Source organism: Micromys minutus, assembly GCF_963924665.1.
Source record: "Micromys minutus genome assembly, chromosome: 3".
NCBI classification, from domain to species: Eukaryota; Metazoa; Chordata; class Mammalia; order Rodentia; family Muridae; genus Micromys; species Micromys minutus.
In genome coordinates this window covers 84103355-84118441 of record NC_137972.1, presented here as the reverse complement: position 1 = coordinate 84118441, position 15087 = coordinate 84103355, and the positions used below count along the sequence as shown (strand labels likewise).

General features: G+C 43.0%; 1 protein-coding gene across 2 annotated transcripts in view; it reads left to right on the top strand.

The window, feature by feature from the left end:
• The window catches only part of ARNT2 (aryl hydrocarbon receptor nuclear translocator 2), a gene marked incomplete at both ends in the record, with an annotated part of 103209 nt that overhangs the window by 54898 nt on the left and 33224 nt on the right, over positions 1-15087 (top strand). For both annotated transcript variants that reach the window (XM_080914171.1, XM_080914172.1), the window contains one exon: positions 14415-14491. In XM_080914171.1, coding sequence (XP_080770297.1) covers positions 14415-14491 — 77 coding nt within the window. The remainder of the gene's footprint in view (positions 1-14414; positions 14492-15087) is intronic.

Here is a 15087-nt window from a genome sequence, read left to right as displayed (position 1 = left end):
ATTTTCTCTCTTAGGAAGCCATTAACATCATCATTAGGTTCCCATAGGATCTGATTTAACCCTCATTCTTTTAAAAAATTTCCATCTACAAATACCACCAACATATGAATTTGAGGTTTCAAGTTTCTAACGCATGAACTTTGGGCAACATTTTTTCTTTTTCTTTTCTTTCTTTCTTTCTTTCTTTTGTGTGTGTCTGTGTGTGTGTGTGTGTGCGTGTGTGTGTGTGTGTGTGTGTGTGTGAATGTGTATGGCTGTTTTGCCTACATGAATATACATGAATATATGTGCTTACACAGGTCAGATCCCCTGGGAGTGGAGTTACAGATGGTGTGAACCACCATATTCGGAATCCAGTACAGGTCCTCTGAATGTTCATGCAATACTGTTAATCACTGGACCATCTCTCCATCCCACTAAGTGACATCTTTAAATCATAGGAATTATAATTCATAAACTACCAGGATGTTGTTTACCAAAGGCCTGAGCCAGACTCAAAGACAGAGACTCAGAAGGCATCCAGTCCTCAACTTAGGAGATCCACACAGTTCTAATAGTGCTGCAGAGCCAGTCAGAAACAGTTTGGTGATAGTATGGGCTTTTTTTTAATGGCAAAACTGTTCCTTTCTGCAGTTCGTGGGAACATCAGACAATGCTTGAGAAAGTAGGTTTGTAGTAGATTGTTCAATGAGATGAAAATAAGAACCAAAGATTTGGGCTGGAGAGACGGCTCAGCATACTGACTTCTCTTCCAGAGGTCCTAAGTTCAATGCCCAGCAACCACCTGGTGGCTCACAACCATCTATAATGGGATCTGATGCCCTCTTCTGGAGTGTCTGAAGACAGTGGCAGAGTACTCATATACATAAAATAAATAAATACTTTTAAAAATAAAATGAAGGACAAAAGGGTTGGAGGAGGACTGGCAGCAGTGTCTCCATTGTCCAGTGTGTATAATGGTCTGAGCATGGCCACTGTTGAGCAAGGACCTCAGGGCTACAAACCCCAGGCCAGTCTTTCTAGAAGTGCTCAGATAAATGCCTCTTGTGTAGAGGTGATCATAGGAAAGTTTTATCTTTGAAGACAGAAGAGCTCCTATGCCAGCTGAGGTTAGGCAAGTTGCCCTGAAGAATGTGCATACCCAGACTGCATCAGTACACCAAAGCCATCTTCCTGACACTGATGCCAAGAGGATACCTTGGACCCTGCTGATTCTTTCTTCACTTAAGTTAGTCACTCTTACTATACCACGTAAATTCCTCTTCTGCTTCCAGACTCGACATTATGCCTTTCTGCTCCTTTATTGGTTTCAAGACCCATGATCTTACATGAGTAATGCCATGAGTGTAGTAAAACTCACCCGACCTCTGCTGGTGGGAAAACGAGGCAGTGTGGCCCAAGAGGCAGGCTGTGGCTGTACCCAGAGGATTAGTTCTGGAGCTGAGTATGTCTCAAGACTGTTGATGTTAGCTGATCTCAGGCAGTAGGGCTTATTCTTCACCTTAAATACTGGTCTTTGAAACTGTCTCTTTGGGAATGGTTGAAGGAGCCAGGGTGTTTCACTTAGAGAAAATGAGACATGATTTCTGCCTGCAAGTATTTGAGGGGGTGTCATATGAACAAGGAATTAGTCTCAGGGTAGTTCCAGAAGGCACAAGTTGGAGCAAAAGAGGAAAGTTACAAAAGAGTGAAGTGAGTCAGGGGCATAAAAGGGCATTAAAGATAGAACAGACACATTAAGCTATGGAAAAGGCAGTTTTCATGGTTAACCAGAACTGCACATTCAAACAAGTGATACCATTCTTCTTACATTCTGATGGACCAAAGATCGAAAAGACAAATGAAAAGTAAATATATATATATATACTTTTTACAGTGCTGCTAGGAATGTAAACTAGTCCAAAGCTTGAGTAGACTGAGGAGTGTGTATCAAACATTTGACGATGTGTGACTTATGATATAGTACTCAGGTAGGTGGAAATTTATTCTAGCAAATTGAGTAGAGATGTGTGTATATTGTGTCACTTTTAACAACTGTGAAAGATCCAAATGAATCTGAATGCCAGGAGTTAGAGAATTGGCCAGAATAGATGTGGAAACTCTGTATACCAGCACACTGGACAGACGTGAATGAGCATAAGTACCATTCAAGGATATTTGAGAACAAAACAGAGTGTAAGCAATTGTTTTTAAATGACCGTAAGACATATGCATCTTAGTTTTGCAAACACTGTATTGATGAAGGCTGGACAGTGGGTGCATGGATGGATGGGATGTGCAAGTGAGAGGGTGATGGAAGGAGAAAGGCTCTGGAAATGAAAAATGGTGAATCTAGAGGGATCCCTGTGTGAGGCCAGTTCTTGCTAGAGTTTCTAAGTTTAGAAAAGTCAGTTTCGTGGAACTACCTTGAGATGGTTAGTGACAGAGACACGAGTGGCTGAACTGAAGTCATGACTCTCACCTCTCGCTAAGGTCACAGAGTTGGTACTGGAGTAGCAAACAGCTCACTGTAAGGACTATCAGATGCCTTGCAATGCTGGTGGTGCAATGCTCACATGCTCCGCAATGGCCAACAATAACTTAAGTTATGGAAATGAAGATTTATGGCAACTAACTAAAGCCACTATAAATATAAAAAGCCAACCTCAAAAAAAAAAAAAAAAAATAGCAGCCAAGATGGACTTTGCAGACCAAAGCTTTATGGGCAGATTCCTTGACAGCAACTTATAACATGTCCACTTAGGCTGGATCTTTATGTGCCTGTCTATCTATGGTATAAAACCTCAAAACAGGTTCAGGTGTATTCGAGAAGCCCTTTCTGTAACATAGTAACCTTTCTAATTAGCCTGACATTTTACACTTTACCAGTTTAAGTTAGCTCCCTTGTGTAATCGTGCAGTTATTTAGTTAGTCAGTAACTACTCATGACAAGGTGCACTTTATACACTGGGGTGTATTCAGAGGCTGAGGCTGGAGAACACTACATTTTCAGAAGTGTGACTTATTTCCACCCACTGTCACCACACAGCACTTTGCCTTTCATAGAGGCATCTTTGAGCAGATGCCATTTCTAAAGTGGAGGTGTAACTTACCACCTAAGAGAGCCAAGGTCTGACCCAGGGTGAGGAGTTTGACCCCAGGACTCATGACTTACCCCTGAGACAATCTAGATCTTGAAAGCATTCGGCACTTTCTTCACTTCTGTCTCGGTTTGCTGACTTTCAGTAAACCATAGCCACAGCATGCCACAGGCTTAAGGTTATTTTGCAGTTCTAGCCAGAAGCCTCAGGGGCCAGGCCAGTGCTCATACTTCACCCGACAGCTCGGCTCTGCCATGAGCTCATCTTCAACAGCTCTGGGTTTCTGGCACTTTGCTTCTTGATTGTGGTTTGGTTTTCTGCCATGTGAAAGTCTCCAAAAATCGCTTGCTGGTATTGAGACCACTAAGTCACAAGCCATGGCTGCACCCCTGTGTTTCCTAGCCACCATACCCTGCCCATATGTGACATGCTCAAAAATCTCTCCAGAATCAAAGCCATCACATTAACTTCTGAGATGGAGAATAACTGTCACCATCTTCTGGTTTTTCATTCTCAAGAAGGATGAAATGCCTCTTTCTGTTCCTTCTATAGATGGTTTCTTAGCTCCACTACAGACGAGTTTCTTTGTGAGGTCCTGGGGATCCTGAGGTGAGGCTCACCTGATGCTTGATCAAAGTGCTGTTGAAGGGACAAACTTCCAAGTCAGCTACAAAGCCTCAAGTCATAATCAAGGCACAAATTCAACTGCTGGGATGTGTCAAGGCAAGCTTGTCTATCCTGCACGCCAGCTGGCAGACAGAGAGAGTAGCAATGAGATGAAACAGGGTAAAGAGAAGGACTTTGCTAGATGACAAACAAGCAAGGGAAGAAACAGCAGAGGTCTGAACAGTAGCAGCTTTCACTGGGAAGTCTTTGAGAGCTACATTCAGTGAAAAAGTCCTTCACCTGATTTATTTAGTTAGTTTTCACAAAAACCCTGATGAGATGCAGACACCGTTATTTTCTAGTCTCTAGACACCCAAAGACAGCACTGTGAAGCAGTTGGCCCAGCACATGTGATTAGTAAAGGCCTAAGGTAGGGCGCTCAGACATCTTGGTCCATTTGCACTGTACTCAGCCTTCACCATGAAGGAAGGAGATACTAACTGTGGGTGAGATGTGGAAGGAGCACAGGGTAGCATCAGATCTTGGGATCGTCTTGGTTAAGGTTTCTATTTTAATGAAGAGACACCAGGGCCACTGAAACTCATATTAAGGAAGCATTTAACTGCATTTATTCAGAGGTTTAGTCCATTACTGTCACGGCAGAAAACATAGTAGTGTACAGGCAGAGACTGCTAAAGGAGCTGAGAGTTCTATACCTTTAACTGTAGGAAGAGACAGTCACATTAGACATGACTTAAGCATCTGAGAACCACCCCCAGTGAAATACCTAACCCAAGAAGGCCATAGCTCCTAATAGTGATAGTCCCTATGAACCTATGGGGGACATTTTTATTCAAACCACCACAGGGCTGGAATGCCAATCCCAAGAGTTTAGATCCATCTCTGCATTTTCTCTAAAGGGTTTTGGAGACTGGTCTATTAACTAGATGGAGCTTGCTTGAAGGCCACAGGACCAGTGAAGACTGGTGTTTATGCCTCACCTTAGGAGAAAATGAAGCTGAAGGAGGACAGTGGCTATGCTGATAGGATGTGAGGTAGCCAGGATGAAGCCTGGTCCAGATGGCAGATGTGGCAGTGGGCAGGGTCTACATGAAGCAGGTTGGAAAGCTGCCGCCCACATCCAGGACGTCTGAGTGCACAGTCTATGTGCTTACACATCATTATTAAGCTTGACTGGCTTCTCTGGGCTTTTGACTGGAATTAGCATTTCAGCTATTTGGTCATTGCTATACTGTGCCATCCGTTTATATACTGTTATCTATCTGTCTGTGTGTTATCTGCTGTGTTTCAAGTCTGTCTCTCAAATCTATCATCTGCCTGTCAGATCTACCATCCATCTTCTACCATCTATCAAAACTGTTATCTATGGAGTTCCACACATTTGTGCATATGAGCAGCACTTATTAGGCTCAGTGCATCATTTTTAAAAAAGAGAGAGACGGGGCATGGTGGTCCATGCCTTTAATTCCAGTAATGAGGCAGAGGCTGGTAGCTTTGTGGGTTTCCAGGCCAGCCAGAGCCAGTGAGGTCCTGTCTCAAAAAAGAAAATAATTCATTAATTTAATATAAGAAGAAGATGTGAGATTGAGGAGGTGTGGGAGGCGAGTCCAAGAGGAGTTGGGAGTGAATATAATCAGAATACATTGTATACGTGCATGAAGTTCTCAAAAGAACAAATTAGAATACACTTTAAAATCGTTGATTATCACCTATCATTTGTCTGTCACTAACGTATAAAACTGTCCACTATCATATTTACCATCTGTTTATCTCTCAAGCCTATGACCACCTTTTAAAATCCTCGTCTGTCCTCAATCATCTCTCTTCCTGTCACTTGTGTGTCACCTGCGTAGTCAGGTACTAAGTGGACGGTGTTGGCTGTGTCGTTGACCCTCTCTCTACCATGACTGACACCATTTGGTCCATGCCACCATGCCAAGGTGAGTCTCCCAATAACTAACATCTAGAAGGGTTGGCAGGCCCCACACTCCTGGATTCCCCCCATTTGAGGATTTCTCATTGCCCTGCACAGAGAATTCTTGAGGTCCTAGGGTTTTCAGGAAGATACTTTTCTAGCATCATTAGCAGTTGGTTTCTAACTTCTGGTGTACAGATAGCTGGGCCTGCCTTGTCTTTCCTTTTAGAATCGTCCCCTTCCCTGTTATAAAACACTTGTAGATTGTTTCCTGAACGCTTAGAACTCAAATTTTTGTTCAGGTACGCTAGTGGGGTTTTTGATCATTTAAATGACTAAGCTGATTCAGCCTGCATTGGAGACTTGAGCTGTCCCTTTGAAAAGGTGTCCTTCAGGCTTCAGAGTCACCCCTGTGTCTCAGGTGCCCTGTTCACATCTCAAGTCCCACAGCCATCCCCTGGCTCTTCTTTGGCCCCATTATATTTTTGTTCTTTATATGAAGTTCTTGAACGTTTTGACCTGATCTTCTATTCATGGCCGCCACTCCCTTTTCTGCTTTCAATGTGACAAGTATGTTTTCATCTGCACTTGGTCCTCAGTGATGAAGTTGCTGCCTTTCTGCAAATATCACATCCTCTAGAATGCCAGAAGATCGACTTTAGGTTTCTCTCTCTCTCTCTCTCTCTCTCTCTCAAAGCAAATGGAAACAATTGTTCTGGGTCCTTACCTTCATGTCCCCTTTGTCACATGCCTCCCATTTCCATGTAATTTACCTTAGACATGTCACTGTGTGATGGTTCATCGTGAGAGCTGATAGTTGTGCCATCATCCATTTCAGAGGCTCTAGAAAGACCTGAGTAGACATGAACAGAAGAGGAGTGTTTGGCTTCACTGCAGTCTTGGGAATACCTGAACAAATTTCATCTATCTGTTCCCAGGGCTGTAGATGGAGCGGCGGGTTACAAGTCACACATAGTCTCAGTGAGAGTCTTAAAAATCTTCAGCCATGCGGCTTCCTGGGAGTCCCAGGTGCTCCCCTGAGACTTGCCCTTTTACTGGACTCACCTCAAGTCAAGCTTGCTCTGCTCTTTTTACTGTTATGGTGCGAACCTTCCACTCCTCCACAGGCAGTCTCAGGGACCAGGGTTCCCTGTTACATCCTTTCTCAGTGCAGTCTGGCCTTATCCGTGCATCCTAAAACTGTCTCATCCTTGTTCACCTTCCCCAGTTCCCAGCACTGGGATATACTTCTATGTCAGGCCTTGGAAGCTTTCATTGTAATTTGAAAGGAACAAGCAGGTACAAAAGCATCAGTTACACCCATAAGCCTTTCAGGCTTAATCCAATTTTAGGGTTTCCAAGATCCCTGAGATACAAGATATCCACAGGTCACCTTTCTCTTTTTCTTTTTCTTTTTTTTTCAAACTTATCTGCCAAGATAAAAGTCAGTAGACTGCAACAAAGGGATTCCATTCAGTCCACTGGGGAACTTCACATTCTTCATTTCTCTTTTGGCAAAAGGTACTCGTTCACAGAGCATAGTGCAGTCTCTGAAAAGCCTGCAGTGATGAAACCACTTTATCTTTATTGAGACTGTTTCCCAAATGTGTTTTTGCAAAAGTAAATTTTTCCTAAAGTTTACAAATGTTCCTTGGGGAAGGCTTTGGCAGTGTGCTGTGAGCAAGCGCCCTGGGCTGCTTGCAGCCAGAAGACAGTTGTTTCCCTTCTGCCTTTTGCTTTGTGAAATATAAAAATATGTCTTAATTTGCATGAGGAGATGAAGGTCAAGGACAACCTCTTTCCAGAGAGACTAAAAACAAGCCCACTTTCCACTTTGTCTGCACTGGGTTCCTGTAATCCTTACTGAGGAATGAAGAAGCCTCTCTGGCCAGTGCTGACTTCCCCTCCCCAGAGCAGTTTCCAGGGCGTCTCATTTGCATTGTTTATATGCTCCAGATTTATTTCTCACTGGCGGGAGGGAAGAGGCTATCCAAGGAGGGTATTGTAGTTTAATGTGAGGTGAAATGAGCTTGGAAGCTGATTAGGGAATCACTAAAATCTGTTAGAATAGCTGCAGTTATCCTGTTCATATTAAAAAGCACTTTGCGATTCCTGTCAGGAAGCACTCCCTCCTGACTTCTCTCCACCCACTCCGGCACCCCACAGTCTCCCTGTGGCCCATCTCCAGGGGCTGTTCTGCTCCCTATGACACTGTTAAGCACATGGCATTGGAGTGAGCTGGGTCTGTTTTCCCCATCACGATGGTGAACTCTGGAGAGTGACAATAGGCTCTCTTCTCTCTGCAACTCCTGCTTAGTGCTAGTATCTCAGCTTGTCACAGCCAGAGAGCCTTGGGTACCATAAGCTAGCACCTTCTGTCTTGAAGTATAGATGGCCTCAGGTCCTTCCAAACTGTTGAGTGCTGCATTGAGACAGAAATCAGCACAGGGAGACCTAGCTCAGCCACTAGGATGACCCTACCTCCTCTCCCAGTGCTGAGGGTGCCATAGCTGAGGTGATCCTGGTTGTATAAGAAAGCATTCCAAATAAAGAACAAACCAGTAAGCAGCATTCCTCCAGTAAGGACTCTGCTTCAGTCCCTTACACTAAGTTCCTGCCTTGGTTTTCCCTGATGATGGATTCTGATCTGTAAGCTAAGTCCTTTCCACCCCAGGTTGCTTTTTTCCCCCTCATGGTGTTTATCCCAACAGAAGCAAATTAGAACATCATGTGTGTTCTTTAGGGTATCTATTGCTGTGAAGAGACACTATGCCCATGGCAGCTCTTATAAAGGAAAACAGGTAATTGGAGGCTGGCTTTCAGTTCAGTGGTATGGTCCATTATGGTCACGGCAGAAAGCATGACAGACGGCAAGCAGACATGGTGCTGGAGAGGTGGTTTGGATCCATATCTGGATCTTCAGGCAGCAGGAAGAGAGAGTGGCACTGGGCCTGGCTTGGACATCTGAAACCTCAAAGGCCGAGCCCCCGTGACACACTCTCTTCATAGGACCGCACCTCCAATAATGCCACTCCCTCTGAGTCTGTGGAGCCATTTTCATCCAAACCACCACACTGGGTATGTTGACACTGTGCCATGTACAATGTTGACTCGTATACATTTCCCCTCCAAATGCCTACAGAGGCATATAGAATAATTTATACTCATGTCACATGATAAGTGTGGCTCGTTTCTTCTGAAATTCAGAGGGTCACAGGCTTTTGTTATGAGTGGCAGAGACAAAATTTTTGATTTAGGATAACCCTGGTTACCCCATTAATAGTACCTCAATAATAAAGCCCATTTTAATGACCATTAAGCCATACACTGTACATAGGGATATCTTCCTTCCAGCTGTGTTGGTACGAAGCCCAGTGGCCATTTTCCTTAAAGATCCTTTCCTGAACCCTTTGGCTGTCAATGAATCATTGGGCCCCTGAAAAACTGCCTTTGTCTCTAATACCCAAAGAGAATCTTTTCACCATTCTTTTAAATATTTGTCCCTCCCCAAAGAAAGAATAACTCACAAGGCTCACCTGTTGAGCTCTGATAATTATCTCCAAAAGATGCATTTGACAACTCTGTGTGCTCAGACCATAAATCACTTTCCAGAAGATCTTTGTAAGTGCCCGGAGGTGCAGGCGGAGGCGGAAAGATACTGGCACCAAGCTACCCTGCAACAGAAAGTCATCACACTTTCCTACCATTTACACTGTCCTCACAGTCATCGCCCCTGGTAGCCATCCCAGATCTTGAGAGGCTATTACAGGAGCAAGCTCTATCATCATTTTCATAAATGGCATCCTTTTCACTAAGGGACTGGGAAATTGCTAACCCATAGGAACTTTGATATTAAAAATAAAAGCATAGAGCCAGGGCAAGAGGAAAGAGTTACAGGACCCCTTTTCACCTTCGCCCTTTTCCTGACAGCTAAGTGCATCTCTTCCTAGTATTTTTCTCTTTTTAAGAGCTGTAGTTCATACAGCTTCATTCTTTTACATGAATAAATGATGTTTCACTAGTCATTCATTCTCCAGCTGGGAGCAAGATGCCCATCTGTAGTTTGGTGGTCCAATGGGGCTTGTGAAGTCTACATACTGCAGGAGACTGTCCATGAGTGCTGGTATTTTCAAAGGTTACTTCTAGAATTAACCCAAAGGTGGAAATTTAAATGCACACAGCCATCACGAAGTCTCCTGCAGAAGAGGATGAGAGCGCTCTCTCCCCACCTCCTAACATCAGTAGAGGCATCCATAATCCTATAGCTTGTATCACTCTGATGTTTGATGTGAAGTCAAGAGAGCTGTGACACTTTCAATCAAATGCTCCTTAGTAGTGAATTTCTAGGTCCTTTCTGGGCACATGACATTGTGAGTATTTCCCTCTGAGTTGCTTACTCATGGCTTGGACGGATTTTCTCTAGGATGATTTGATTTGTGCCTTTCCTCATTTCTTCTAGGAGATCTTGATACAACTGTGCCCTGGTCACTGTGTGTGTTGCTAACATTGCCTTCTAATCTGAGGTTATCTTTGACTCTCCTTTATGTTGCTTTCCAGCCCAATCACTTTTCTGGTCTGCTTAAGTACAAAAGTGCACTTATGCCTCTCCTCTTGGGGACATACAGAGCTTGACACTTTAGATGTCCTTCGGCTTATCCAAGTAAAAGGAATTGTAATGGCCTGGTATGGGGAATGTTGTGCTGTTGATTTTTTTTTTTTTTTTTTTGTTTGTTTCTTTTTCAACTTTTTGTTTTGGTTTGGATTGGTTTGGTTTCATTTTGTTTCATTCTGTTTGGCTCCATAAAAACTGTCTGATGCTAATCCTTCATTTCTCTTTGTATGTATCCCTTTTCTGTTGACCTAATCCAATCACAAACTGTGATGGTTTATATATGCTTGGGCCAGGGAGTGTCACTATTAGGAGGCTGTGGCCTTGTTGGAGTAAGTGTGTTACAGTCAGTGCAGCCTTTAATACCCTAGTCCTAGCTACCTGGAAGTCAGTCTCCTCTCAGAGACCTGCAGATAAAGATGTAGACATCTCAGCTACTTCTGAACCATGCCTGTCTAGACAATGCCATGCTCCTGCCTTGATAATACTCGACTGAATCTCTGAACCTGAAAGCCAGCCCCAATTAAATGTTGTCCTTATAAGAATTGCCTTGGTCATGGTGTCTATTCATGGCAGTAAAACCATAACTAAGACACAAAGTATTATTTCATCTTGTATGGTCTATAAAGGTAAGCCAGTGTACTGTATATAAAAAAGGCAAAGCAGTGTCAGTTGGCTTAAGACTAAAATGTCTGGCTCCAGTGAGGGCCCATCACATGCCTTGTGGGCCTATAAAGAAATGTATTCTTAGCTGAGACTACTGGACTGCCATTCCCACTGGATATAGGCTGATTCTTACAGGAGAGGCCTTCCATCTACAGGGGTGCATGAAGTCTTCAATTCCTGGCTTAGAAGATGGAGTGTACCTACACCAGACCCCTCCCTGTATTATATTGTTTCTCCTTTCCCCAGGCTCTGTGCCACCTACAGTCACAAGAGCCCTTACATCAGTCTCTGATGAGCTCACCTTGTATGTATTCCGTTCTGACAAACCCAGAAGTCCCATTCTATTCTGTCAGCAACGACCTTTTCTCAGCTTGGGTTTGCCTGGACCCGGTCAGTTTGTGCATAGCATTATGAAAGTTTTTATATATTTGTCGATCTTTTTGGTTTCTCCAAAAAAGCATGACTGTATTACTAACACACACTTCATCAGCACAAGCACAGAACTCAATATATGGTGGGAACTTGGGATAATAATGCTTCCTCCACAAAACATAGCTCTCTCTCTCTCTCTCTCTCTCTCTCTCTCTCTCTCTCTCTCTCTCTCTCATACACACACACACACACACACACACACACACACAAAACAAACAAACAAAACAGTGCCAAGCATAGAAACTCATTGAGTTCTTGGCCAGAGGAATCCAAGAGATTCACAAGCAATATTGGCTATGACCCTTGTTTGCCTCCCAGAATGTGAAGGTAAATTCCGTCACATTGCTGTAGACACGGGACTTGGAAGTATCAAATTAGAACTATTCTGAAAACCTCCTCTGAAGAGTAACTCAAAATCCTACAAACTACAATAATGGCCAGCACAAGAGGACATAACCAAAGGTGCACTCATATTTTGGGAGTAACCAACAGCCACTTAATTGGACATTCAATAGGAGGAGATTTATGCCTAGTAAACCTAGCTAGTTACCTGTGGCAAACGAGGTCATAGACTCTAGAGGAAAATCTTCTACTGCCGTGTTCCTAAACTAGTATAATTCTCAACTTGATTCTACATGTTTATCTTTATAGATAAATGTATCTCTCATCCCTCACCAAAGAAGTTTTGTTTTGTTTTGCAGCAGGCAAAGACCATTACAGAAATTCACAGATGGTCAAAATGCAAAAAAACAATTGACTGTGGGCTGATCATCCCCAATTGCTACACCTAATAGCACAACACCTATACTTAAGGTTGAAGAAACACTACAGAAAAGGAGGCGGAAAGATTGTAAAAACCATGATGTCTCCTATGAAATAGTGTCTTCCTTCTATGACAGCGAGTTTCATCCATGAAATCTTCTTTCAGTGAATACTTATTTTTAAGCCCACACAGGTGAGGGTAGAGCTCAGAAATGCCTGTCCTAGCCATGGATGATATACAGCAGTCCTCATCCAGGACCACATTCTCACTCCCTTCTCCTCTGCTGGGAGCATCTCAGACTTCATCACTTTCTAGAATTACATATTAGTCCTAAGGGTAGTAGTAAGCTTGTTCCAAAGTTTGAGTCTTCTTGGAAGTGGGAGAAAGTACCGTGGCAGACTCAGCTCGTGGAAACCACTTTCTTTTTCTTTCTCACCCATGAAATCTTAACAGTATGGTCGCCTAAACAAGACAGGCACAATGACAACACCAGATGACATCCCAAGATGGACGAGGGAATAATTTTAACAATTATAAAAGTACAAGTGTGTATGGAGAACATTTGAACACTTCTAAAAAACCATAAAAAGAAGTTGAAATAAATGATTAAAATGTTTCTCTGTCCTTGGGGTGGTGAATCAATATTATGAAGACATTTGTTCACCTAAAGGCAAATTATAATATTAATCAAACCTATTAATAATGTCATCGAACTATTTTATGAAGTTAGGTAAGTTGATACTAAGTTCCATATAGAAAAACACATTTAAGAGTAGCCCAAAAATGCTACAGGGAAACCGTAGCAGACATTAGAACACACAGTAGTGCCTCTGAGATCCGGGTAGTAGAATAGAAGTCCATAATTAGACCTAACCATGCACTGGGATTTACTGAAAGATGAAAATGATATCTTAAATCGCTGTACTTTAAACAAATATCAGTGGGTAGCTGAAGAGTCGCATACTTGAAGGTAACCATCACTATGTTTCTCAAACCCTACACTAAAGTAATAGAGTATCTGAGACATATCAAAGTTGAGGCCAGGAAAGTATCAGAGGCAAACAAGGAGTCTTTTAATATCTACATGAGAAATGGTTTTCTACCTGTGGCTCAGACTTAGCCTTGTAAGCAAAGTTAGAAGACAAAGAACCATGTGGAAGAACACATTTACTGGATCTCTCTCTGCAGAGACAATGCTTTAAACGTGAGACTTGGCATGATAGTACCCAGTTATAATTTTATCTCTCAGGAGGTGGAGACAGAGGGATAAAAAGTTCAAGGTGTTCCTCAGGTACTTACTAAGTGAGGCCATCTTTGAATTTAGAAAACCTGTCTCACAAACAGCACTGGGAGATACAAGACCAGAATCCCAACAGAACAACGGGGAAGAACATGAAAGGACAGATCATTACAACTCAAAATGTAAATCAGATCCAAACATAAAGCAATGCTCAAGCGTAACTATAATTACTGACATGCACATTGAGACATCTATTCTCACCTGTCAAAATGACAAAAAACCGACAGCACATTCTGTTGGCCAAGAACATAGAGAAACAGACTTTCAGACGTCAGTGGCTGGAATGCAAACTGAAACAGCCCTTCTGGAGGGAAGTTAAAACAGAAGAATACCTATATCTGACCCAGCAATCCGGCTTCTGGAGAACTTCCACCTACAGGTACAATACCAGTGATTAAAGAACTACATGCTGGAATGTGCAATGCTTCTGCCTACACAGCACTGAAAACTCCTCACCATTCACACCTCAGGGATAGTTGGATAAACATGGTGGAACAGCACAACTGTAAATTTAAGGCTAGCCTTGTTTATATATAACATTCCAGGACAGCCAGGTCTGCATAATGAGAACCTGCCTCAAACAAACAAACAAGAAAAAAGAAAAAAAAAAAAACCTAACAAGTTGTGCACCACCTCTAATGGTCTTTGATCCTTCGTCAACAAAACAGTGAATTGTTTGCATGATCTACAGGATCTAATTAGGCTTCTTACTGGTGTTTTACTCCTAGGTAACTGTTTCAGTGAAACTGTATATGCAGAAATGAATGACTTGCATTTTACCCTCCTTCACTGCCTCTGTGTCATCCGTCCACAGATGCAGATGGTGATGCACCATGAAATCATCAGACACTGTCAGAGAGGAACAGGAAACAGTGTGGGGCTGCTGAGTCCCTGGCTAGCTTCCCAGCTCTGAGTGGCAGCAATGGATCTGCATGTTCAGTTGCATGAATGAAATCGTGGGTTCTTTCCCCACTTAGCCAATCACATTGAGCATGTTCATGATGCTACATGTCTCATTTCAGGAATGACCATACCTGAAGAAGATGCTGATGTCGGACAAGGCAGTAAATACTGCCTTGTGGCTATTGGAAGGCTCCAGGTGAGCAGAAAGCCTGTCTTGTTTGCTTGTTTGGTTTTTGTTTTTTCAAGACAGGGTTTTCCTGTGAAGCACTCACTGTCCTAGAACTCACTCTAGACCAGGCTGGCTCTGACCTCAAGAGATCCATGTGGCTCTGCCTCCAGATCAGTGGGATAAAAGGCAAGCTCAAAATGTCTTGTCTATTTCATCTTCAGTCGGGGCTCCTTTACTGCACAGGACAAGAGACTGAGTTTGGATGCCTCTTCGTTTGGAACTCCTGTGTACTCAATATCTGTGGGGTTATGTGTCTCATTCTGGGTCAAAACGTGGATTTTAAAAAGGTGTACCACAAGGGCTACCCCACAGAGACCTTTTCGTGCTGAGGGTTAACACCTCTCTCCCACCCACATCAGTCACTGCAGAGATGAGTTCCCCAGAACTCACAGCCTTGCTAACCACTTTTAAAGTCCCCCAAGGGCCTTGTAGGACAAAGTTCATCCTCCTCTCTTTCCTTTCCCTCATCTTCCCACATCCTTTTACCAAACCACATCTTTCTGCTTTCATGAAGCCACCCCATGGTTTACCCACATCTGTGTATTGTCAAGCTGTTTCTTCTA